This window comes from Vigna umbellata, chromosome 1, assembly GCF_029865625.1.
Source record: "Vigna umbellata cultivar VRB3 chromosome 1, Vumbellata_1.0, whole genome shotgun sequence".
NCBI lineage: Eukaryota > Viridiplantae > Streptophyta > Magnoliopsida > Fabales > Fabaceae > Vigna > Vigna umbellata.
The window spans coordinates 39,740,215-39,764,938 of NC_142165.1; the positions used below are offsets into that span (position 1 = coordinate 39,740,215).

General features: G+C 30.6%; 2 protein-coding genes across 3 annotated transcripts; both read left to right on the plus strand.

Annotated features, from left to right (window-relative positions):
- The first annotated feature begins 4,232 nt into the window (after positions 1–4,232).
- Positions 4,233–23,060, plus strand: LOC124822301 (disease resistance-like protein DSC1). 2 transcript variants are annotated; one of them, XM_088103008.1, is made up of 5 exons: positions 4,233–4,901; positions 5,282–6,386; positions 6,522–6,806; positions 8,728–10,812; positions 22,701–23,060. In XM_088103008.1, the coding sequence occupies exons 1-4, from the start codon at positions 4,411–4,413 to the stop codon at positions 10,777–10,779; spliced, it is 3,933 nt and encodes a 1,310-aa protein (XP_087959134.1). In that variant the 5' UTR covers positions 4,233–4,410; the 3' UTR covers positions 10,780–10,812; positions 22,701–23,060. The 2 variants fall into 2 exon arrangements, with proteins under 2 accessions (XP_087959134.1, XP_087959133.1); XM_088103007.1 differs by lacking the exon at positions 22,701–23,060 and having other exon boundaries at positions 8,728–11,112.
- On the plus strand, positions 15,069–23,060 carry LOC124820713 (TMV resistance protein N-like). The gene is made up of 5 exons (XM_088103003.1): positions 15,069–15,641; positions 15,999–17,076; positions 17,215–17,514; positions 20,344–22,581; positions 22,701–23,060. Exons 1-4 carry the CDS (start codon positions 15,151–15,153, stop codon positions 22,546–22,548), a joined length of 4,074 nt encoding a protein of 1,357 aa, XP_087959129.1. The 5' UTR covers positions 15,069–15,150; the 3' UTR covers positions 22,549–22,581; positions 22,701–23,060.
- Positions 23,061–24,724: the final 1,664 nt, after the last annotated feature.

Genomic DNA, 24,724 nt, shown 5'->3' on the forward strand with positions numbered 1-24,724 from the left:
TCTCCACTGAAGTAAGTGCTGTTCAATTTTTGAAGCAAAGTTCAATTTGTGTTTTAAAACATACTTTATAAATATTTAAATCAAAGTGTAATATTTTATAAAATCTAAAAAAGTTATTTTAAATGTTAGAGAAATAACCTATCCACAACGACGTAATTGAAGATAGATAATTAATTATAATACATTAATTTATGAATAGACGGATGATATCAAATTTATTCAGAAACATTAATGTTAATATCTTGTTATTAGTAGTAATGTTATTCTTGATATTCTTACAAACATTTAATTAGAGACACTATCTTTATTAATTTAGTTGGATTAACCTAATTTTATATTGGTCCGTCATTCTTTAAAAAAGAAACAAACTAATACTTTCTTTTAGAAATCACAATCAAAGTAACATTTTTCTGTATAATATATTTTCTGTTTTGGGTTCAAGATTTTACGGATTTATTTTCGGTACTATTTTAAAATGTTTTTTATCAACTGAGATATTTTATGTGTATATAAACTCATGTCCATCTCTTGTTTTATTCCATGTAAGACTTTGTTGTAACATCACAGTTTTAAGGACCAAAAAACAAAAAAGAAAATCTTAGTTCTTTTATTTGAAAATATATTTATCAATCAACTAATATTATACATGAAAAAAAAATCTTGTGTTGGATAAAGAGAGTAATTATTAAGAACGAAGTAAGGTATGTAGTTGATCAAATAACATATTGTTAGAATGACATCTCCCTAGAAGTGAAGAGGAATATTATGGTGAATAAGAAGAGTACAAGCATTTTCAACCAAGTGTTGATTCTTTCTTTCGACAACACCATTTTATTGGGATGTGTGAGAGCAAGATGTTTGATGGAAGATTCCATGTGTACTTAGAAAATACTAAAATTGGAAAGACATGTATCCAAGAGTATTGTTAGTGTGTAAAGATTTAATAGAGATGCCAAAATGATTTTGAATTTTAGTTCAAAAACCTTAAAAAATAGAAAAAAAAACATCAGACAATGTTTTCATTAAGAATAACTAAGAACATCAAGAGAAATGACCAATTAAAGTAACTAAGTAATAAAAACCCAAAGCAAAATAAACACGACTAGGAGCCCAAATATGAGAGTGAGCTTAATTATGAAGATTAAATTAAAAGAACACCTGAAAATGCAAAGCACGTGATCTAAGGTAAGATTAGAAGAATGTCGTGTTTGACCAATGCCATGAACATTTATTTGAGAGTTGTTTGCCATAGTAACATAGGGTAAATAATCCAAATAAGTCAGTTGAGAAAAGGAACTTGTTACTAGACATGTGATTAGAGGCATTAGAATCAAGAATCCAAGGTCCAAAGTTCAAGGGAGGAGGACTGAGAAATACAGGTTACAAGATTACCAGACTTAGCAATGGCGGAGACAAGGTGTGTTGGTTGCATGGTTACCTTGTCTAGGCACGCAGGTGAAACTCGACAAGTAGAGGAGAATCTTGGTTAGTTGGGTAGAAGCTCGACCAGCAGAGGAGAATTTCGATCTTCTAGTCAGAAGCTCAGCCAGTATAGGAGAAACTCGATGGTAATGAGAAGCTCAGTCTATCAGGGAGGAGCTTAGCCAATAGAGGAGAAGCTTGGTCAGCTAGGGAGAAGCTTAGCCAGTAGAGGATAAGGTCAGTTAGTTGGGAGAAGCGCGACCAGCAAAGGACAAGCTCAGTCAACCAAGTGAGACATATGCACCAGAAGAGGCAACTAGTGTGAGCACGTGCAATGACAGATCGATGAATAAAGTGTGGTGGTCTCTGGAGGAAGACAGTCTCAACTGGTAGTGGTCACCGAAGGAAAAGGACACTCATTAATAGAGAAAAGAGACACATAATGGTTATAGATACTATTCACCAAAAAAAAAAGAGAAAACAAAATAAACAAAGATCGAAACCCTCAACTACTAATACTATATAGATTTGTATATGCTATGAATGTATTGTGTGATAATACATACCACAAAATATGTATTTATATCATGATATGCAAAATCAATTATAATAAAAATATCTAATAATTAGAAATTAATCATCTTAATTTCTTAAATTATGTAATGACTAATTTTCTACAAATGTGTAACTGTTAAATACAAACAAGAAATACCACAATTGTGGTCAATTAAGACAAAAAGAAAAAAATATCATAGTATCAACATTAACAAAAAGTTTGTTAAAGTTGTAAAGGACACATTAAAGAAGAAAACCTCTTTACAACGTCATGCTTTACAACTAAATTCACAAAAAGATTAACTTATAATAAATAATGATTCAACAAACCATATAACTCATAATTGAAAATTCTTAAAAGTGTTCAATGAATTTATAATTTCTAAAAAACTGGAACAAAGTAAATATTGTTGTGAAAGGTGGAGAAATAATTTAAAAGTCTTTCAGATCTTAATTTAAAAGAATTAAATTTGGTTAAAAGAATTAAATCAGTTTAAATTTTTGAAAAGAGATTAATTTAAATTTTTATTAAAAATTAAACAATCGAAAACATATTATAAAAAAGAGAGTAAAGAAACCTATTTTCATGTATAGTTAATACTTATGCATTTTACTACCTAAAGAAACATATTAAATAAGTTAAAAGAGCCAAAAAAACAGAGGAATTTCCAGCTTACTCATGTTGTGTATATATTCCACCCATTGGAGTTCTTATTATGTCCAAGCCTTGAACAAATGCCGCAGCAGAGGTTGGTTTTGTGAGACCAACATATTTAATTTAATATAATGATATTTTGACAATATTTTTTTTACAACATTTTAACATTGTCTACGTGTCATTCTGTGATTGGTCCAAAATTATTCCACAATCAATAATAATAATCATAAATACTAATATAGACCAATCACAGAATAACACGTAGACAGTGTTAAAATGTTGTCAAAAAAATGTTATCAAAGTATCATTACCTTAATTTAATTACGATTACAAGTATTCCATTAGTGTAAATACAACTACATATTTTTCCTTTTATATAACATCAATCGCATTGAAACATCCATAGTGGGTCATATCATATGAAGTTATGATTAATTTTACCATATTCAGTCTCTATTCTCTCCTTTTTCTCCCTCAACATCTTAATCCTATAATTCAACACCAGTAATTTTTATTTTAAAGAAAAGCTTTACAATTGAGACAAAAGTTAGGTTCTCTATGGAATCTGCAACTAATGAAAGTTCTACCAACCTTAAAGAAGTTTTTGAAATATTTTTCTGGGGTTATGAAAAGATATTATTGAGTGATGAGATGTTATCAACATTGTTGTCTAATTATGGCAATTAAGATATTGGAGATATTGAATCATCATTATAGGGAGATTGAGCTCTTTATATACTCTCTGCTAATGGTTTACTATCAATTTAATTGAATATCAATTTTCTTCTCAGTGTTTTAACTCAGATTATGATACTTCATACCATCAGTCCCCCTTCTATCATTCAACAAACTGTGAATTAAAAATAGAATCTCAATTAAATTATTTTATGAGAAAATAAATTATATAAAAGTGGTAAATAAACTATTAATAATTAACACCCTTATCTGCTGGAGATTTTTTTTTTTAATTTTACTTGTGTTTTACAAGGAGAAAGTATAATTTACTTGATAATTTTTAAAAATTACCAATTTAAAGAGAGTCTTATTTTATCTTACACCATACCATTATCATAGATTTAGTTATGTTGGTGCAGTGGTTAATAACAACTTAAATATGTTAATTTGAACACAATGAGATAGTTTGAATATTTTTGAAGGTGAATAATAATTATTATTATTATAATGACGATGATTTACAATTATTAGTAAAGAATATTTTTTTAACTATTTTTTAAATATGCATATTTGGTTATGGATTTTACTACAATATATTTTATTATTTTTTTAATGAAAAGTTATTGACAAAAAACAACTATTCTGTTAAATGTTTTTACAATTACAATAGTATAAAATATAATAAAAATATTTACTTTTATAACTGTTTTTTATATTAATTTTTTCTACAACTTTTACCTAATTTTTAATAATATTTTTTTAATAATTATTATATTACGTAATTTTTTGTAATAATATTTAGTACCACCCGGACATATCTCCCTAACTTTCCGCGCAATTAAATGATCTAAATTTGGAGTCCATAATTATTCTGTAAATTGTTGAGCCTCAATATAGTTATTGCCGTGTTGACTACGTGGTAGACCATAACAAACAGCACGGACAGATACTTTCATAAAGCAGAGTTGCAGAGAAAGGAGAGTTCTTCGTAGATCTTCATCATTCCCACTAGATCTTCATAGATCTTCATCATTCCCACAAGATCTTCATAGATCTTCATCATTCCCACTAGATCTTCATCATCTTTCTACTTGATTCCAATGTCAGGAAGTTCTTCATCATTCTCAGTGTCTACCTCTCCCACTAAGCATGATGTGTTTCTCAGCTTCAGAGGGGAAGACACGCGTGATAACTTCATCAGTCACCTTCATGCAGCGCTGCGCAGGAAACTCATCGAAGCATATATTGATGACAGACTACAAAGAGGGGAAGAAATTTCGTCTGCACTCCAAACTGCGATAGAAGAATCAAAGATCTATGTCCTTGTTTTCTCCGAAAACTATGCATCTTCGACGTGGTGCTTGAATGAACTTACTAAAATACTGGATTGCAAGAAGAGATATGGAAGAGACGTAATACCGGTTTTTTACAAAGTGGATCCATCAACTGTCAGGAAGCAAGAAGAAAGATACAAAGCAGCATTCGAAAAGCATGAACAGCGGTTTAAGGACGACATGGACAAAGTGCAAGGATGGAAAGATGCTCTAACCGAAGCTGCTGGACTATCCGGCTGGGATTCAAACGTTATCAGGTCATTATATTTTTTACATCGACTTTCGAGATATTAATTCAGAATCTCTTTTCATTTACTAAAATCTGTTGATCTCATCATAGTTCAAGTGCTTCTTTTTTTTCCCTTCTCTCAAAGGGTCATGATTTGATCATATCACTTTGTTATAGTTTAACTTTGTACAAGTCTGTTCTCCAATATCAAAAGTCACAAACAGTTACTATAGAACTTTTGCAATCTTGATTTTCAATTTTTAAACCAACCAAGCTAATATATGAAGATAACTTCGTATACTTACGTTGAACATCTCTTCAATGATGTTCACTCTGCTGAATTTTTCTTTAGTTTAGTTTAGCTTTGTGCTTGAATACTAAAACTTTATTTTCCAAATTATCTGTCAGGTCAGAAAACAAACTTGTTGACAAAATTGTGAAAGATATTTTGAAAAAATTGGATCTTCATTCCATTAGTGACGATCCAGAAATTATCGGCATTGAAAAACATATTGAAAGAATTCGGTTCATGATGGATTTTGAGTCATCAGATATTCGGATCATAGGAATTTGTGGCATGGGAGGAATAGGAAAAACTACAATTTCTCGACAAATATATCACAAATTTGCAGAGAAATTTGATTCCAGAAGCCTTGTTTTAGACACTAAAAAAAAAATAGAAAGAGATCCAATAGACACTGTCAGAGAAAAATATATGTCTGAGGTTGTAAATATGTCTGAGTACAGACTCAAACGAATGAGGATTCTCATCATTCTTGATGATGTTACCGATTCAGTTCAAGTTAAAGAATTGCTAGGAAGGCATGATAGTTTTGGACAAGGTAGTAGAATCATTATAACCAGTAGAGACAAACAAGTGTTAAGGAATGCTGGAGCTGATGACATCTACGATGTTGAGGAGTTGAATAAAGATGATTCTCTAAAACTTTTTAGTTTACATGCTTTTCAACAAAACTCTTCACAAGAAATAACGTACAAGGACTTGACAAAAAAAGTGTTGAGATATGCAAAAGGAATTCCATTAGTTCTCCAAATTTTGGGCTCATTACTTTTTGGCAGAACAAGAGAAGCATGGGAAAGTCTGTTACAAAAGTTGAAAAAATTCCAGCATAGTAAAATTTTTAGTGTATTAAAATTAAGTTATGATGGGCTTGATGACGAGGAGAAGAATATATTTCTTGACATCGCTTGCTTTTATAGGGGATGCAAGGAAAGTGAGGTAGTAAAAAGATTAGATGACTGTGGTTTTTCTTCTAAGATTGGAATGGATGTTCTCAAAGACAGATGTCTAATATCTATCGTTGATGGTAGAACTGAAATGCACGATCTAATGCGAGAAATGGGTGAAGAAGTTGATGGTAGAATTGAAATGCACGATCTAATACAAGAAATGGGTCAAGAAATTGTTCGTCAAGAGTGTCCTCAATATCCTGAAAAACGCACTCGATTGTTCAATGCTGCCGAAATTCATGAGGTTTTAGAAAAGAACAAGGTATGTTCTATTGTCACTCAATTGAAAGAGTCACATGGATTTACTTTTCTTAAATTGCAAACCACTTAGTTGTTATTAAACATTCCAGAATATTTCATGTTTATTTATTTTCCAATTCTATTGATATACTTGTAGGGGTCAGATGCAATTCAGTGTATCGTACTACATTTGCGGTTTATATTAAAAGTTTTATTTGTACATGGACAAGCTTTCCAAAAGATGGATAATCTTAGGATGCTTGTAATCGAAGGATTCAACATGTTTCCTGCATTATCTCATGTAATTCTACCAGACACTTTAAAGATTCTTATTTGGGATGGTTTCCCTCAAAGATCTTTACCACCGAACTTTTTCCCAGAAAATCTAGTGAGACTCGAAATGCCAAAGAGCCATCTTGAACAACTTTGGGAAGAAGATCAGGTTTTTAAAGTTATCTATATTCCTTTATGTTCTAAACTTACAAGTATTTTTCTGTACTATATATCTACATGTTTTGATACTTCTTTTATTAGACCCACTCAATTATGCATATATCATTACAATCATATTTAGCATGCTTCTAAAGATAATTATAAATCAAATATGTAAAAGATGCATTTGTTTGATGCATTTCATTTTATGGTCCATGATTGTATTCTCTACCCATATTATGTGTGAGGTATCAGGATAGAGTGTTTGTTTTTTAACTTTATAAGACATATTTGTGTGTGGATACCTAGTCTATTCTAATGTATAAAAGATATCAAAATGTTATTTTTTTCTTTTGTATTATTCCAAACGCCCCTATTTATATAATCATTCTTGCTTATAACTACTATGTACATTACTAAAAAGAATTATCTTATTATACATTAAATTCTCAAAATTATTTATATATAAATGTACATCGATAGTATATATTCTGGAAAATTCATTCCCAATTTCTTATTCAAAATAGTTCTTTCCACCTATGATAACTTCATAGCCAAACCTTCTTCAACCTCTTACTACTTCATACTTTAATTTTTGTGATTATATCTCCATTGATGCATAAAATATCTTTTTTCTATAATAATTTTGTATTTAATATTTCGGTCATAATACAACCTTAGATATCGCTCACCAGATACTCATAAAGGGGTCAAAACGTACCTATAAAAGGCCAAAATGCACATAAGGTCACACTCATAATGGTCATCAATGAAATCACATTATTCAATATATAACATCATGTATATCAAGTGTATACATATTCATGCATCTTATAGTCATCATCATCAACCTCATAGAATGACCTTGTTTCCTACTCCAAAAGGAAAATTTCTTTACTTCAATGATCACATAACTTGAGTGACAACAATTGCAAAGAAGAGAGAATTAATATGACTCTCTTTTGCTTGATAAACCTTTTGTGACTTGAATAAATATTTCTAAAGAAGAGAAACTTCAACCTCTTCCTCGCTCGAACGGTTTAGCAATGCTATTTGTTATAATATCTAATGAGTTCTTGAAGCATAAAGCACATTGCTTCATTGGTTAAAATTTAAGATAAGTTGAAAGTCTTATATTGTGTAAAAATGAAAAAGATGAAGAACATATTAGAACTCACAAACATGTTACTTCAAAATTTTGAATTAAAAAATATGTTTTAATATCTTATATGAGTTTATTTATTGTTCATTATCCCAATTATGTTTAAGTGAAAATATAAATTTAAATATTTATAGTGAAGTTTTTATTAATTTTATTTATTAATATGTTGACAAATAATCAAAATAACATTCATATTATATAATTAATTGAAAATTTAAACAAGTGAAATATATACATTTATTAAAGACTTAAACTTAATTAATCTTATTTTTTTTATTATCATATAACTTCAATATAACCTATAATAATTATGTATTTAATAGATCACGGAAAGATGGATTTATACATTGCCTGCATCCCTTAACATTAACATACAACGTACCTAAGGTTCAATTTTAACTCATTTTTCAGTTTATTCTTATTCTCATTTATAATTTTACAATATATTTATATTAGAAAGAAGAAGAGAGCGAGAGAAGATAAATAAAGGTAAATAGTTGATACATGTATAATATAAAGTATTTCCGAATTGTCATCTATTATAAATTACTTTCATCAGGTTGAAATTATTAGGATGTAATTTTAGATAGGAAAGAAAACATGTTAAATTTTGTGAAGTTTTATAATAACTATCAAATTTATAGCCACTATAATTTTGTTTGTTCAACTTAAACTCAACAGATAATGTAAGTAGGAGTTTATCGAAGAAAAATAGATAAGCTTCATTTTAGTTTTTTTTATTACCTGATTCATTTCCTTTTTGTGGCAGAGTTTACCAAAGTTGAAAAGGGTCAACCTGAGTTATTCTTGGAAACTTACTAGAATACATGACCTTTCCCTGTCACCAAATATTGAAGAAATAATTCTCAATGATTGTCGAAAGTTGATTAAAGTTCACTCTTCCATATTACTCACCAAGCTCACTTCTTTACGTTTAGAAGGATGTCATAATCTCAAAAGTGTAACTGTTCCCAGCAATATTCTGTCCAGATCACCAGGATCCATTAATCTTTCCAGGTGTTCGAATCTTGAAATTTTTTCAACCGGTCAAACCCAAATATCTTATTCTCCACCATCGTCATCATTAATCGCTCCAATATTCCCTCGCGTCAAACTGGCGCGTCAATTGCAAACTAGACCTGAAAATTTCATAAGATCCTATTTCAGGAGAATTTTCTCCATTACTTTTGACCGATATAGGGAAGCAGATGAAGAAGAACAAGTGACTAATAATAATATATACGAATATGATGAAATGCAGATACAACTCACTGGATGTGAGCCCTTAAACTTTCGAATTTTGAAGAAGCTCTGTTTCATAGATCTCAAAAACTGTTCTGACCTTACAATATTTCTATTTGACCTTTCTGAGATGAAATTCCTAAACAAATTTTGTCTCAGTGGTTGCTCAAAATTGCAAAATTTCCCCGAGATTGAGGACACGGTGGAAAATTTGGCGGTTCTAATCTTAGACCAGACAGCCATACAGGCACTACCTTCATCCTTGTGGCGTTTGGTAGGGCTTCAACAACTGAGTTTGCGCAGTTGCATGAATCTTGAGGTTATTCCATCTTCCATTGGAAGCCTCACCAGACTATGCAAGTTAGACCTTACCTACTGTCAATCACTTCAAACTTTTCCAAGCACCATTTTCAAATTGAAGTTGAAGATACTTGATTTGTGTGGTTGCTTTAACTTGAGAACCTTCCCAGAGATCACGGAGTCGGCACAAACTTTTGCTGACATTAACTTAACACCTACGGCTGCTGAAGAACTCCCTTCCTCATTTGGCAATTTGGCTAAGCTTCGATCCCTACAGCTCAACATGTGCACTGATCTCGAGTCACTTCCAAACTCCATTGTTAATCTAAAGTATCTCTGTAAACTTGATTGTTCGGGGTGTACCAAATTAACAGAAATCCCAATACACATTGGTAGCCTGTCGTCATTGATGGAACTGTCACTGAGTGAGTGCGGAATCGTGAACCTTCCTGAAAGCATTGCTCATCTTTCAAGCTTGAAATCACTTGATTTAAGTGACTGCAAATATCTTGAATGCATCCCACAGATTCCACCGTTTCTAAAACAACTGGTGGCATTGGATTGCCCATCCATTAGACAAGTGATGTCAAATCGAAACCTCTCAGATTCAAAGGAGGGTGTCTTCAAATTTCATTTCACCAATGCCCAACAACTGGATTCAGGTGCTCGTGCTAACATTGAGGAGGATGCAAGGCTCAGGATGACCCACGATACATATAGGTATGTGTTCTTCTGTTTTCCAGGGACTGCAGTTCCTCATTGGTTCCCCTTTCGCAGCGAAGGAAGTTCAGTGAGTATAAATGAAGATTTAAGTTTCTGCAGCGATGACAGGCTCATTGGTTTCGCTTTGTGTGTGGTTTTTGAATTGTTAGATACCAATCGAATTATTGATAGACGTGGTTCTTTTCGTTACTGCCTAAAATTTGAATCTGATGACGATGGCACACAGATTATTACAAATAATGATCTGTTACAGAACTATTTCGAATGGAATGGTAAAGAAAGAGTTGTCAATCAAGATCACACATTTATGTGGAAATTTAACTTGGAGAGCCTAAGGAGGAGCGGCATGAACCTTAGGCTCTCTGATGCTCGAAGCTTCACTTTTGAGATCACTCCATATGATTTCGACTCCGTTGCGAACGAGTTAAAATCAGTTGTGACAATAAAAGAATGCGGCTTATGCCCTCTTTATAGAAGCGGAAGCAATGTTGGAGAGTCTTCAAGGGAAACAACGGAACATAGGAAGAGGAAGGCCGAAAGCCACTTAGTAGGCTAGTCTCTTGCTCTTCTGCTAACTGGTCTTCCGTTGGTGAGTGTGGCTTATAACCAATACTTGTTAATTACAAGTTTCAAAACGTTAAACTTTTATTATGAATTTCTCATTTTTAATTTATTTTGTTTTATTTACATTTTCAATGGCATTTTACCGGTGGGTTCGTTCAGACATGATTTGTAAGTTATTGTTAGATAGAGTTTGATGTTGACGTAAGTTGGGTTGCTCCGTTGTCCCAAAGTTACATTTTCTTGAAACTCTTCGTTCGTTAACTTCTTTAACATATTTGGCTTTCATTTGCAGCGAAGGCATTATGAAATCGTAATTATTATGTTATGGATTTCTTAGTTGCATTCTCTTTTTTCGTAGGGATCTCTTAATCTTGAGAGGCTTTGTAAGTTTCTGATTCCTGATTCCATAAGCATAAAAATAAATTTATCAAACACGTATTAATATCTAATATTTTAAAACATTTTATCTATATATCCATAAAATATCTGATTTACAAAATGATAATATTTTTATGATTACAATAATTTATAATTTTTTATATTAATAATTTAATATATTTAATTTAAATTTAAATTTATATAATAATAATCATATATATTTAATATATTTTTAAGAATTATATATTTTTCGATATGTATATATATTATGGTATACTATTATTTTCCAAATAAAAATACCGATGTATCGGAGGTGTCCTATCTGATACACATATTTTATCTTTGTCATAGCATAAAACCATTCATGCATATATAGTATAGACGATTTTCAGATTTTTTAAATTAAAAACTCAATATCAATTACATGTCTTTATTGTCAAAATAAATTATATAAAGATGGTAAATAATTTATTAATACGGGAGATTTTTTAATTTTATTTGTTGAAATTCTATTATACATCAACTAAAAATTGCTAATTTTTTATTATTTAAGATGCAATTTGTGGTTGTTAAAAATTGTTACAAATATTATTTTCAGTTATTAAAATAATCAAAACTACCTACGCCAAAACTTGTTTATTATTACAATAACTTTTACTAAATTTTTATTTAATAATTTAATATATATTTAATTAAATAATATATTTTAATGTTGTATTATTATTTCGAGTTGTTAAACTGCTACAATTATGTGAAAAACTGGTTGTCAAAATATTCCTTTGCATATATCATTACAATCATATTTAGCATGTTTATAAAGATAATTATAAATCAAATATGTAGAAGATGCATTTGTTTTATGCATTTGGTTCTATGGTTCATGATTGTATTGTTTACCCATATTATGTGTGAGGTGCTGGATAGAGTGTTTTTTTACTTTATAAGAGATATTTGTGCGTGGGTAATATAAAAGATATCCAAATGTTATTTTTTGTTTTGTATTATTTGAAACGCCCCTATTTAATATAATCATTCTTGCTTATAACTAGATATATTACTAAAAAGAATTATCTTATTGTAACTTTAAATTCTCAAAATTATTTAAATATAAATGTATATCACCTAACATAAGTATATATTTTGGAAAATTCATTCCCAATTTCTTATGTCAAAATAGTTCTTTCCACCTATTTTAACTTCATAGTCAAACCTTCTTCAAACTCTTACCACTTCATACATTAATTTTTGTGATTATATCATAATTGATGCATAAAATATATTTTTTCTATAATAAGTTTTGTATTTAATATTTCGGTCATAATACAACCTTAGATATCCCTCACCACATGCTTATAAAATGGTCAAAGCATACCTATAAAAGGCAAAAATGCACCCATAAAAGGGAAAAATGCACATAAGATTACACTTACAATGGTCTTCAATGAAATCACATACAAATTACAATATATAACATCATATATATCATACACTTGTGTATACATATTCATGCATCTTATAATCATCATCATCATCAGTTTCATAAAATGACCTCGTTTCCTAATCCAAAAGGAAAATTTCTTTACTTCAATTATCATATAATTTGAGTGACAATTGCACAAAAAAGAAGATAATACAAACTCTCTCTTGCTTAAACCTTTTATGACTTGAATAAATATTTCTAAAGGAGAGACTTCAACCACTTAAAATATTTAATAAGTTCTTGAAGCATAAAGCACATTGTTTCATTGATTAAAAATTTAAAATAAGTTGAAAATCTTATATTGTATAGAAATAAATAAGATAGAAAACATATAAGAACTCAAATCTATTACCTCAAAATTTTGATTAAAAAATTTATTTTAATGTCTTATATAAGTTTATTTATTGTTCATTTATGTCAATTATACTTGAATTTAAGTGGTATTATAAATTTAAATATTTTAGTGAAGTTTTTATTAATTTTATTTATTAATATGTTGACATATAAGCAAAATAACATTCATATCATATAATTAATTGAAAAATTAAACAAGTAAAATATATAAATTTAATATCTTAATTAGAAAATATAAAAAAATTTGAATACTCACATAATTAAATAAATTTAAATTTATTAAAGACTTAAACGTAATTAATCTAACTTTTTTTATTATCATATAACTTCAATATAACCTATACTAAATTATGTATCTGCATCACTTAACATTAACATACAATAAGGTTCAATTTTAACTCACTTTGTCAGTTTATTCTTATAAGAGTGATGTCATTCTCATTTAAATTTTTACAATATACTTTTATTAGAAAGAAGAAGAGAGACGAGATAAAGATAAATAAAGGTAAATCGTTGATACATGCATATAATATAAAGTTCACTCTTCCATATTACTCAGCAAGCTCAGTTGTTTACGTTTAGATAGATGTTATAATCGCAAAATTAGTGTAATTGTTCCCAACAATATTCTATCCAGATCACCAGGTTTCATTCTTCTTTCCTCGTGTTGGAATCTTCAAATGTTTTCAACCAGATTCCCTCGTGTGAAACTGGAGAATCGACCACGCACTTTCTTAATATCTTCTTAAAAGTGAGGTTTGCATTCCACTTAATTTAGTCTTATTTTTAGTGGATTCAGGACTTTCAACTCGATATGATATTTTCTCAAATTTCAGAGCAATTTTCTCAATTATTCTTGAGAGATATGATGAAGGAGAAAACGAAGTGGCTAATAATAGTTACGTAGAATATGATGAATTGCATATACAACTCACTGGAGGTGTGTCCTTAAACTTTCAAAGTCTCAAAAAGCTCTGTTTCATAGATCTCTCGAAGTGTTCTTCCCTCAATATTTTCATTTGACCTTTCTGAGATTAAATTCCTAAGGAAACTTTGTCTCAGTGTTGCTCAAAATTGCAAAATTTCCCTGAAATTAATGACACGATGGAAGAAAGATCTAGCGGTGCTCATCTTAGACAGCACATTCGTTATGCTCTTTTACAACTCCTCAATGGAGAAAGTAAACGTTGAAAAAGCTTTTTCTAACCTTTTAATGTACCAACTTGTTACATGGAGCTGTAAAACCAGAAAATTTTATTTGGTTAACGTGCAAGAGTGAAGATGATGTATAAGAAGTTATTTGTTGTTCTTGGTTTGTTCGCTTTGAGACACCTTGTTTTATTTGAGTGGTGACTTATAAAAGCTGTTGGCGCTTGATGGTTAATTCTTTACAAGTGTAGTTTGACAAGTTGAAGACAATTTATTTGAATTTATATAATATATATACGATTTTTTTAAGGCTATACAAAATATTTAATAATAAAATTATACGAAACCCATTATTCTTTACAAGAAAAAAAAGTGTAAATTAAAAACCCAATCTCAATTACATGTCTTTATAGTAAAAATAAATTACGTAAAATTGGAAAATAAATTATTAAATAATTAATACCCTACCCATAGTTTTTGTAAATGTTAAATATGATTTTAATCTTTTTAATTATATAAAAGTATAAATTTAATAAAAATATTTAATTTTTATGATCTTTTTTTATACAACTTTTAATAATATTTCTTATTATAATAATTATTATAATATTTAATTTTTAGTTTTATTTATTTTTTATTATCATGAAAAGAGGATACGGTGTATGTCCCTTAGTTTCTGCAGCTATTAGCGATATAAATTTAGAGTCATAATTATTGTGTAAATTGTTGACTCTTCAATTGATTCAATACTGTGTAAAATGAATATAAAATATTTATGTGTGTGAAATAATCATTATTTTTTTTTATCCATGGACAGATATTTTGAGAAAATTAAATGGCGTCTCCAAAAGTTGGTGTGGTTTTTATTATGTGACAGAGCAGCAGATATTGACTTTGGGTAGAATTGGTAGAAATATATACCCTCGTTTCTAATTGAGAGTATACAAATTTTTGGAATCCTGAGCCTTAGAGTTGCAGAGAAAGGAGAGAAAATTGATTTCGATGGCAGAGAGTTCTTCATCATTCGCTGGGTCCGCTTCTCCCACCAGGTACGATGTGTTTCTGAACTTCAGAGGGGAAGACACTCGTGAGAACTTCATTAGTCACCTTTATGCAGCGCTGCAGAGGAAGCACATTGAAACATATATTGATTACAGACTACAAAGGGGCGAAGAAATTTCACCTGCATTGCAAACTGCAATTGAAGAATCAAAGATCTATGTCCTCGTTTTCTCCGAAAACTATGCATCTTCGACGTGGTGCTTGAATGAACTGACTAAGATACTGAACTGCAAGAAGAGATATGGAAGGGACGTGATACCGGTTTTCTACAAAGTGGATCCATCAACTGTCAGGAAGCAGGAAGAAAGATACAAAGCAGCGTTCGAAGAGCATGAACAGCGGTTTAAGGACGACATGAACAAAGTGCAAGGATGGAAGGATGCTCTAACCGAAGCTGCTGGACTCTCCGGCTGGGATTCAAACGTTATCAGGTCATTATATTTCTTACATCCACTTTTCAGATATATTGAGTATCTCTTTTCATCTACTCAAATTATGTTGATCTCATCATAGTTCAAGTATTTCTTTTTTTCATTTCTTTTAGTCGGTCATAGATCTGACCATATCCCATGTTATAGTTTAACTTTGTAGTACAATACAACCCTTTCATTAAATTCTTTTAATTTATTAGACATTTAATTTATTTATTTTTATCTAGAACTCAGAACGTGAATCCATAAATAAATCAATTCAATGATCCTTCACTCTTTTTACTCTTTGATATTTTTTTAATTTAGTTTAGTTTTGTACTTGAATACTTATATTTTATTTTATAAATCATGGGTCAGGTTAGAACACATTCTTGTTGAAGAAATTATAGATGATATTTTGAAAAAACTGAATCGTTATTCCGTCAGTTATAATCAAGGAATCATCGGTATTGAAAAACATATTGAAGAAATTCGATCCTTGTTGGATCTTGAGTCACCGGATATTCGGATCATAGGAATTTGTGGCATGGGAGGAATGGGAAAAACTACAATTTCTGAACAATTATATCACACATTGGCAGTGCAGTTTGATTCCCACAGCCTTGTTTTAGATGTTCAAGAAAAACTACAAAGAGAGGGAATACACAATATCATAGCAAAATATTGGTCTGAGCTTCTAAAGGAAACATCATCCTCTCATTTATCATATTACAATGAACGGATGAAACGGACAAAGGTCCTCCTCATTCTTGATGATGTGACCGATTCAACTCTACTTAAGAAATTAATGGAAGGATGTGATCGCTTTGGGCTGGGTAGTAGAATCATTATGACCAGTAGAGACAGACAAGTGCTTAAGAATGCTGGAACTGATGATATCTACGAACTTAAGGAGTTGAATTTTTATGATTCTCTAAAACTTTTTAATTTACATGCTTTTAAACAAAATTCTTCAAAAGAAATTACTTACATGGACTTGTCAATAAAGGTGTTGAGATATGCAAAAGGGGTTCCGTTAGCTCTCCAAATTTTGGGTTCATTGTTATATGACAGACAAAGAGAAGCATGGGAAAGTCAGTTGCAAAACTTGGAGAAGTGTCAAGATCATGATATTTTCAATGTATTAAAATTAAGTTATGATGGACTCCGTGAGGCGGAGAAAAATATATTTCTTGACATCGCTTGCTTTTATAGAGGACACAACGAGATTGTAGTAGCAGAAACACTAAATGACTGTGGTTTCTCTTCTAAGATTGGAATGGATGTTCTCAAAGATAAATGTCTCATATCTATCTTGGATGGTAGAATTGTGATGCACGATCTAATACAAGAAATGGGTCAAGAAATTGTTCGTAAAGAGTGTCCTCAACATCCTGGAAAACGCAGCCGATTGTTCAAGGCTGACGAAATTCATGAGATTTTAAGAAATAACAAGGTATGTTTTATTGTTATTCAATTGAAAGAGTCACATGGATTTATGTTATGATAAATTGATAACCATTGAGATGTTATTAAATAGCTTGCAATGGAACATTTATGTTTATTTTTTTTCTAATTGCTTTGATACTTTCAGGGGTCAGATGCAATACAATGTATATTACAAGATATAGATGAAATGGAAGAAGTTAAAGTACATGCTAAAGCTTTCAAAATGATGAACAATCTAAGGATTCTTATGCTCTATTCTTATTCTAATTATTGGTATCGAAATGTGTTTCTTGAATCATCTCTAGTAAGTCTGCCAGACACTTTGAAGATTCTTTATTGGACTGGTTTCCATAAAAAATCTTTGCCATCAAATTTTTGCCCACAAAATCTTGTGAGACTCGAGATGCCAGGATGTCATCTTGAACAACTATGGAAAGGAGATCAGGTTTTTCAAGTTATTTATGTTCCTTTGTGTTTTAGACTTTTAAATGTTAAAAGTATGCCTCAGAATGTTTATGTGTGAACAAAAACTAGAAGAGGAGTGAATTGGTATGATTATTCAAAAAAAAGTCACACATTTTTAAAGAGGAATTAACTAATCATTAAGAAAAAGTCACAACTTACAGTCAATCATATAGAATTACGTTAGAAAACATCTTCTAAAAACACAAGAAATGGACAACACTACTTTGGCACACAAATGATGAATAACTTTCCTAATAATAACAGCAACACTTAATAACATACTTAGTGAAAGTTTACCTACACTAGATTTTCCAAAGCCCCTCTTCGAAAATTGAGAGTTTTTCTTGCAGTCACAACTCTAAACTTCTGAGTGAAAATTTATTTTGAAAACTAGGTTTAGCTAAAATATATTGACTCTCTCTTTCGAAAATTATGTCAAGAAACTCAAGAGTCTGGTCGCAATTGTTGTTGATAATCGATTATCAAAAAATCTTTTTCAAAAAACATTTTCTCGTTGTGATAATCGATTAGCAGAAGGTGATAATTGATTATCATAAAGATACTTCTGAAAAACTTATTTTTAATTGGATTATTGATTATCATTAGTGATAGTTGATTATTATGGAGGATTTTATGCAAAATTAGTACTATCAAAATTAGTTGGAACCCGTGAGCTAACCTGGCCTACTACGAGTTCAGGCTGGGTTGGATTAATTTTTTTTTTTGAAATTTCGATACAGGCCAATTTTGAACTCATTTCACCCTAGTTGAACGTGCAGTGAATCCACTTAATTTTTTTAATAAGTATTTTTTTGTAGAATTAGTAATTTTACAAAATATTGAAATGGAGACTTGCGTGAAATTATTTTTGTATGAAATAATTAGACAACATAAAAAAATCACAAATCTATACTTAATAACTCAATTTTTATGCAAAAACAAATTTGAATCATTATGAAGCTACTAAAAATTTTGTTGAGAAGATTTTGTGATATATTTTGTGTAAATAAAATCTTATATTTGATTGATCATAAATATAATTTAAGATCCTTCCCTTTTGTTTAGATTTGAATTATAAAACTTTTGTTATTTTTTTAACCCACTAATATCCGTAGTAGGTTGGGCCGGGTTCAAATTTTTTTAACTCGCTAATAAGTGAGTCAAGTTGGGTTGGCTCACTAAGTAGCCAACCTGTGGTGGGTCGAGCCGAGTTGGGCTAGGTGACCCATTTTGACGATACTATAAAAAATAAAATTTTCTATGAGTGTTCTACTGTTTAGGTTTTGCCTATTGACTCTTGATCTACTAATTTAAAAAAAAATACATATATTACAAGACTTCAACAACTAAATTATTAAGTCTTTCATCTCTTAAATCCAAGCATTTTTTTTAAATTTTCAATATTTCTCCATGAGTCATCATCGTCAAAAATTTTTATTGAAGTAAAATGACTATCTTCTTCTTTTGTCAACATTTAGATAAAAATAAATTCTAAAAGCATGTTTTCTACTTTGTACATCTACATGTTTTCACAATTTCTTCATGCCTTCTTCACATTAATCATCTTGATATTGTTTTTATTAGAACCACATAATTGTACTTATATTATTAGAATTATATTAGCATGCTTCTAAAGATAATTATAAATCAAATAGTATGGAGAAGAGTTTGCATGCGTTTTATGCATATGGTGCAATGTCCTGTGATTGTATGTCTACCAATATATATTATTTTTCTTTATCAAATTTGGTTTAATGTTATTTATGATTTTTAAGTAATATTAGTGGGGGATTTTAAAAAATATTTTAAGGGTGTGATAATTGATGTGTAAAATTCTGGAAATGCTAAATATAAAAAATATACTAAAATTAAAATAAATTATATTTATTTATATATTAATTTATATAAAAACAAAGGTTGATAGAAGAAGGCCCTCATTGCCATTTATTATTATAAATTACAATCATAAGTTTTATCAATCCCTAACAAGTTTAGGTTGAAATTATTAGAGTGTTTTAGTACGGATGGGTAAAGGGTAGAGTGTACTAAACTGTTTTGTATTATAAAAATTTATAATTAATTATAAAATAGTTTGTTTGAACTGAAAAAAAACAACCATTTGAACTGACACTGTCCTGTTTCATGTAACTTCATTATAGACTCTATCATTCAGATTCAAAACATCTGAAATCATTAAGTAAAAAAGCATACAAAATGCATGATCATATAAGAATAAGAAATTGTAAGTTTAAAAAACAAATTAAGGATAGCAAATCACACCTTCTGAAGAGTGTAATGCATTTTAAGAAAGAATATATAAATTTTTCCTAAAAGCGATTAAATAGAAATGTAAAAGAAAAAAACAGTTCATAAATTGACTGGACTCAATATAAAAAATTCTGTTTTTTTAAAGTGAACTATAAAATATCGTAATTAATTTTTAGTAAAAAACAGTTTAGTTTTTTAAGGTACAATATAAATATAATATAGATGACTATAGTACACTACAACTTGCTGAATTATATCCCGGCCTAAGCATAATTTGGAAAATTTGGTTATTTCGCAGTGTGATCTTTATAACAGTGGTATTTATGTAAAATATAAAGTAAATAGATACCGTAACTAAGACTTTATAAAGTAAATAGATACTGTAACTAAGAGTTTATAAAGTAAATAGATACTGTAACTAAGAGTTTATAAAGTAAATAGATACTGTAACCAAGAGTTTACCGGAGAAAAATAGATAAAATTGTTTAAAACTTTAATTTAGTTTTTCTTTATTACCTGATTCGTTTACTTTTTGTAACAGAGTTTACCGAAGTTGAAAAGGCTCAACCTGAGTTGTTCTCGGGAACTTACTAGAATACAAGACCTTTCCCTGTCACCAAATATTGAAGAAATAATTCTCAATAATTGTGGAAAATTGATTAAAGTTCACTCTTCCATATTACTCACCAAACTCACTTGTTTACTATTAGATGGATGTCATAATCTCAGTAGTGCAATTGTTCCCAGCAATATTCTATCCAGATCACCAGGATTGATTCTTCTTTCCTCGTGTGACAAGCTTAAAATGTTTTCAACCAGTCAACCCAGATTCCCTCATGTGAAACTGGAGCGTCATCGTGGAACTATCTCAAGATCCCCTCCTAAGAAACCGGAGTATCAACCTGGAACTGTCTCAAGTTTCCCTCGTTTGAAACAGCAGTTACACGGACGTAGAGCTTTCCCAAGATCCTCTGTTAGGGATGGTCTGGGTGAACTTCATACTGGCTCAAAAGAAGTGTTTAAGGAGTGTCAAGTTGAACGTTATCCTCTCTCAAGGATATCCCTTCCCAGTAAAATTTTCTCAATTATTTTTATGAGATATGTGGAAGAAGAAAAAGAAGTGACTAATAATAATATATACGTATATGATGAAACGCCGATACAACTCACTGGAGGTGTGCCCTTAAACTTTCAAAGTCTCCAGAAGCTCTGTTTCATAGATCTCTCTAACTGTTCTTCCCTTACAATATTTCCATTTGACCTTTCTGAGATGAAATTCCTAAAGAAACTTCGTCTCAGTGGTTGCTCAAAATTGCAAAATTTCCCCGAGATTGAGAACACGATGGAAGATTTAGCGGTTCTCCTCTTAGACGCCACAGCCATACAGGCACTACCTTCATCCTTGTGGCGTTTGGAAGGGCTTCAAGAACTTAGTTTGCGCAGTTGCAGGAATCTTGAGATTATTCCATCTTCCATTGGAAGCCTCACCAGACTATGCAAGTTAGACGTTACTTACTGTGAATCACTTCAAACTTTTCCAAGCACCATTTTCAAATTGAAGTTGAGGATACTTGATTTGTGCGGTTGCCTTAAGTTGAGGACCTTCCCAGATATCACGGAGCCGACACAAACTTTTGCTCACATTGACTTAACAAAAACGCTTATCAAAGAACTCCCTTCCTCGTTTGGCAATTTGGTTAAGCTTCGATCCCTGCAGCTGGATAGTTGCTCTGCTCTCGAGTCACTTCCAAACTCCATTGTTAATCTAAAGCATCTCTGTAAACTTGATTGTTCGGGGTGTTATAAATTAACAGAAATCCCAAGACACATTGGTCGGTTTACGTCATTAGTGGAATTGTCACTGAGTGAGAGCGGAATCGCGAACCTTCCTGAGAGCATTGCTCATCTTTCGAGCTTGAAATCTCTTGATTTAAGCGATTGCAAAAAGCTTGAATGCATCCCACATATTCCCCCATTCCTAAAACAATTGGTGGCATTGGATTGCACATCCATAAGAGGAGTGATGTCAAACTCAAATTCTCTTGTTCCAAACCTCTCAAACTCCAAAGAGGGTTTCTTCGGATTTCATTTCACCAATGCTCAACAACTGGATTCAGGTGCTCGTGCTAACATTGAGGAAGATGCAAGGCTTAGGATGAGCGACGATGCGTATGGGTCTGTGTGCTTCTGTTTTCCAGGGAGTGCAGTTCCTCATTGGTTCCCTTTTCGCAACGAAGGACCTTCAGTGAATATAAATGAAGATTTAAGTTTCTGCAGCGATGAGAGACTCATTGGTTTCGCTTTGTGTGTGGTTTTTGGAGTGTTAGATACTAATGTTATTAAAAGCAGATGCGGTTCTTTTGTTTACAGCCTAAAATTTGAATGTGATGACAATGGCACACATATAATTCCAAATAATGATGTGTTAAACAACTATTTCACATGGGGTTATAGTAGCAGAGTCCTTGATAAAGATCACACATTTATATGGAAATTTAACTTGGAGAGCCTAAGGACGAGAGGCATGAACCTTAGGCTCAGTGATGCTCGCAGCTTCACTTTTGAGATCACTCCATATGATTATAATTTTCTGTGGCCAGATTATCTCTCAGTTGTGAATGAGTTAAAATCAGTTGTGACAATAAAAGAATGCGGAATGTGCCCTCTTTATAGCACCGGAAGCAATGTTGCAGAGTCTTCAAAGGAGGATAGGAAGAGGAAGGCAGAAAGCTACTTAGTGGGCTAGTCTCTTGCTCTTCTGCTAATTGCTCTTCCGTTGGTGAGTGTGGCTTATCACCAATACTTGTTAATTACAACTTTCAAAACGTTCAACTTTTATTATGAATTTCTCATTTTTAATTTATTTTGTTTTAGTTACATTTTCAATGGCATTTTCAGGTGGGTTCGTTCAGACAAGATTTGTAAGTTATTGGTAGATAGAGTTAGATGTTGACGTAAGTTGGGTTGCTCCGATGTCCTAAAGTTACATTTTCTTGAAACTCTTCATTCGTTAACTTCTTTAGCATATTTGGCTTTCATTTGCAGCGAAGGCATTATGAAATCTTTAGGAGATGCATTTGAAAGGGTAATTCATAATTATTATCTTATGGATTTCTCAGTTGCATTCTCTCTTTTCTTATTCGTAGGATTTCTTAGTTTTGAGGAGGCTTTGTAAGTTTCTGAATCCTAAATCCATAAGCATAAAATGTACTTAGTCATTTCTATCTCAGAATACAAAAACCTCCAATTGTATTTCAATTATGTATAGTAATTTATCATATTTGACAACATTCATGAGAAAACTCGTGTTAAACATGTGTCTTAAGAAATTTCATTTTAGAATAATACATTTTAAATTTCATATGACAAGTGTTTTTTTTATTGTTTTCGTTTAAAATACATCCTTTCCCAATTAACTCAATTAAATGACAGGAAATTATGAGGATAATATAAAAATTTCGAATACTTTGTTAAAACAATTTAATAAAACTCAATTAAAAATATCATCAAATTTATAAAAGACTTAAACTTAATTAAACCAATTTTTTTATTATAACAAAACTTCAATATATAATATTCAATAAATTATATATTTAATAAACAGTGGAAAGATCGACTTACGCATTGTATGCGTCAACGATCCTACAATATAGCTATGTTCAACTTTTACTCTCAGAAAACAACCGGTTTACTTTGTCAGTCTATTCTGTCAAAAACTATGGTCCAAAGGTAGTTTGTGTTAGTACCGTGAAATGGCAAAATGATTGTCCAACTAAAATATTTGAAAGCATAATTGTCCTATCACTTTGAAAGGTTTCACCAAAATGCATGAAATAACACTAGATCAGAAACATATTGTCCCACTCCAACTCATATCATATTTGCCATACAGAGAGAATTGGAAATGGAATTACCAGCTGCAGTACAACACAATTAAAAGTAACAAACAAACTTGGTGGCCCATGTTCATCAATCATTCTTCATAATATATAATTTATGTAAGAAATAATTTAGTGTAGAACCTTTATATCAGAACCTTACACGGTCTATTGGCATTCCCTCTTTCTTCCATCATTCAAGTATGTTGCCCATTTAAAGAAAAACCCGTGGGTCCATATTTAAAACATGTTTTCCTGTAATTCACATATAAAAACAATAAAATAATGACCATTTTCTCTATATTGTTACATTTATTTAAGAAAACTTGATCAGCCTTACATGAACTCAATTCCACCTCACAAACAAGTTTTTACAGTGAAATTTATACTTTATTTATATATTATAATTTGTTTTTATCTTTAGTTGATACGAGACTTTTAATATTTGTGAAAATATTTCTTAAGCTGAATTTATCCTTCATTGATTGAGCTACTCCAATGATATGATGATTGAGTTTCTTCAACAACTTCATATGAACCCTACAGTTCAATCTTGACAACTTAACAGCGTGGCATAGTAGCAGGTTCACCTAGCTGGAGAGAAAAACCGGTAATAAATCCTAAAACTTCCTAAAATTCTCATATATCTAAACTAAATTTAGAAAATAAAGGAAAAAAAAATTCTATAATAAGCTTCATTATTATAATATTTAACTTTTAGTTTTATTTTTTTATTATCATGAAAAAGAGGGATACCGGTACACATGGGGAGATATGTTCCTTAGTTTCTGAACCTGTTAGTGATATAAATTTACGATCCATGATTATTGTGTGAATTGTTGAGTCTTCAATTGATTCAATATTTATCTTTTTCTTTTACCGAGTTAAAACTAATGCTTTATTTAAAAAAAAGGTTGTTTCACACTTTTTATTGTTATTTTGACAATCTTTTTAAAAATAAAATGATTAATTTTTGTATTTTAAAAGAAGAAAAATAGTGAAAGATAATATTGTAAAAATTTGTTCCATTTTCCTTTTTATATA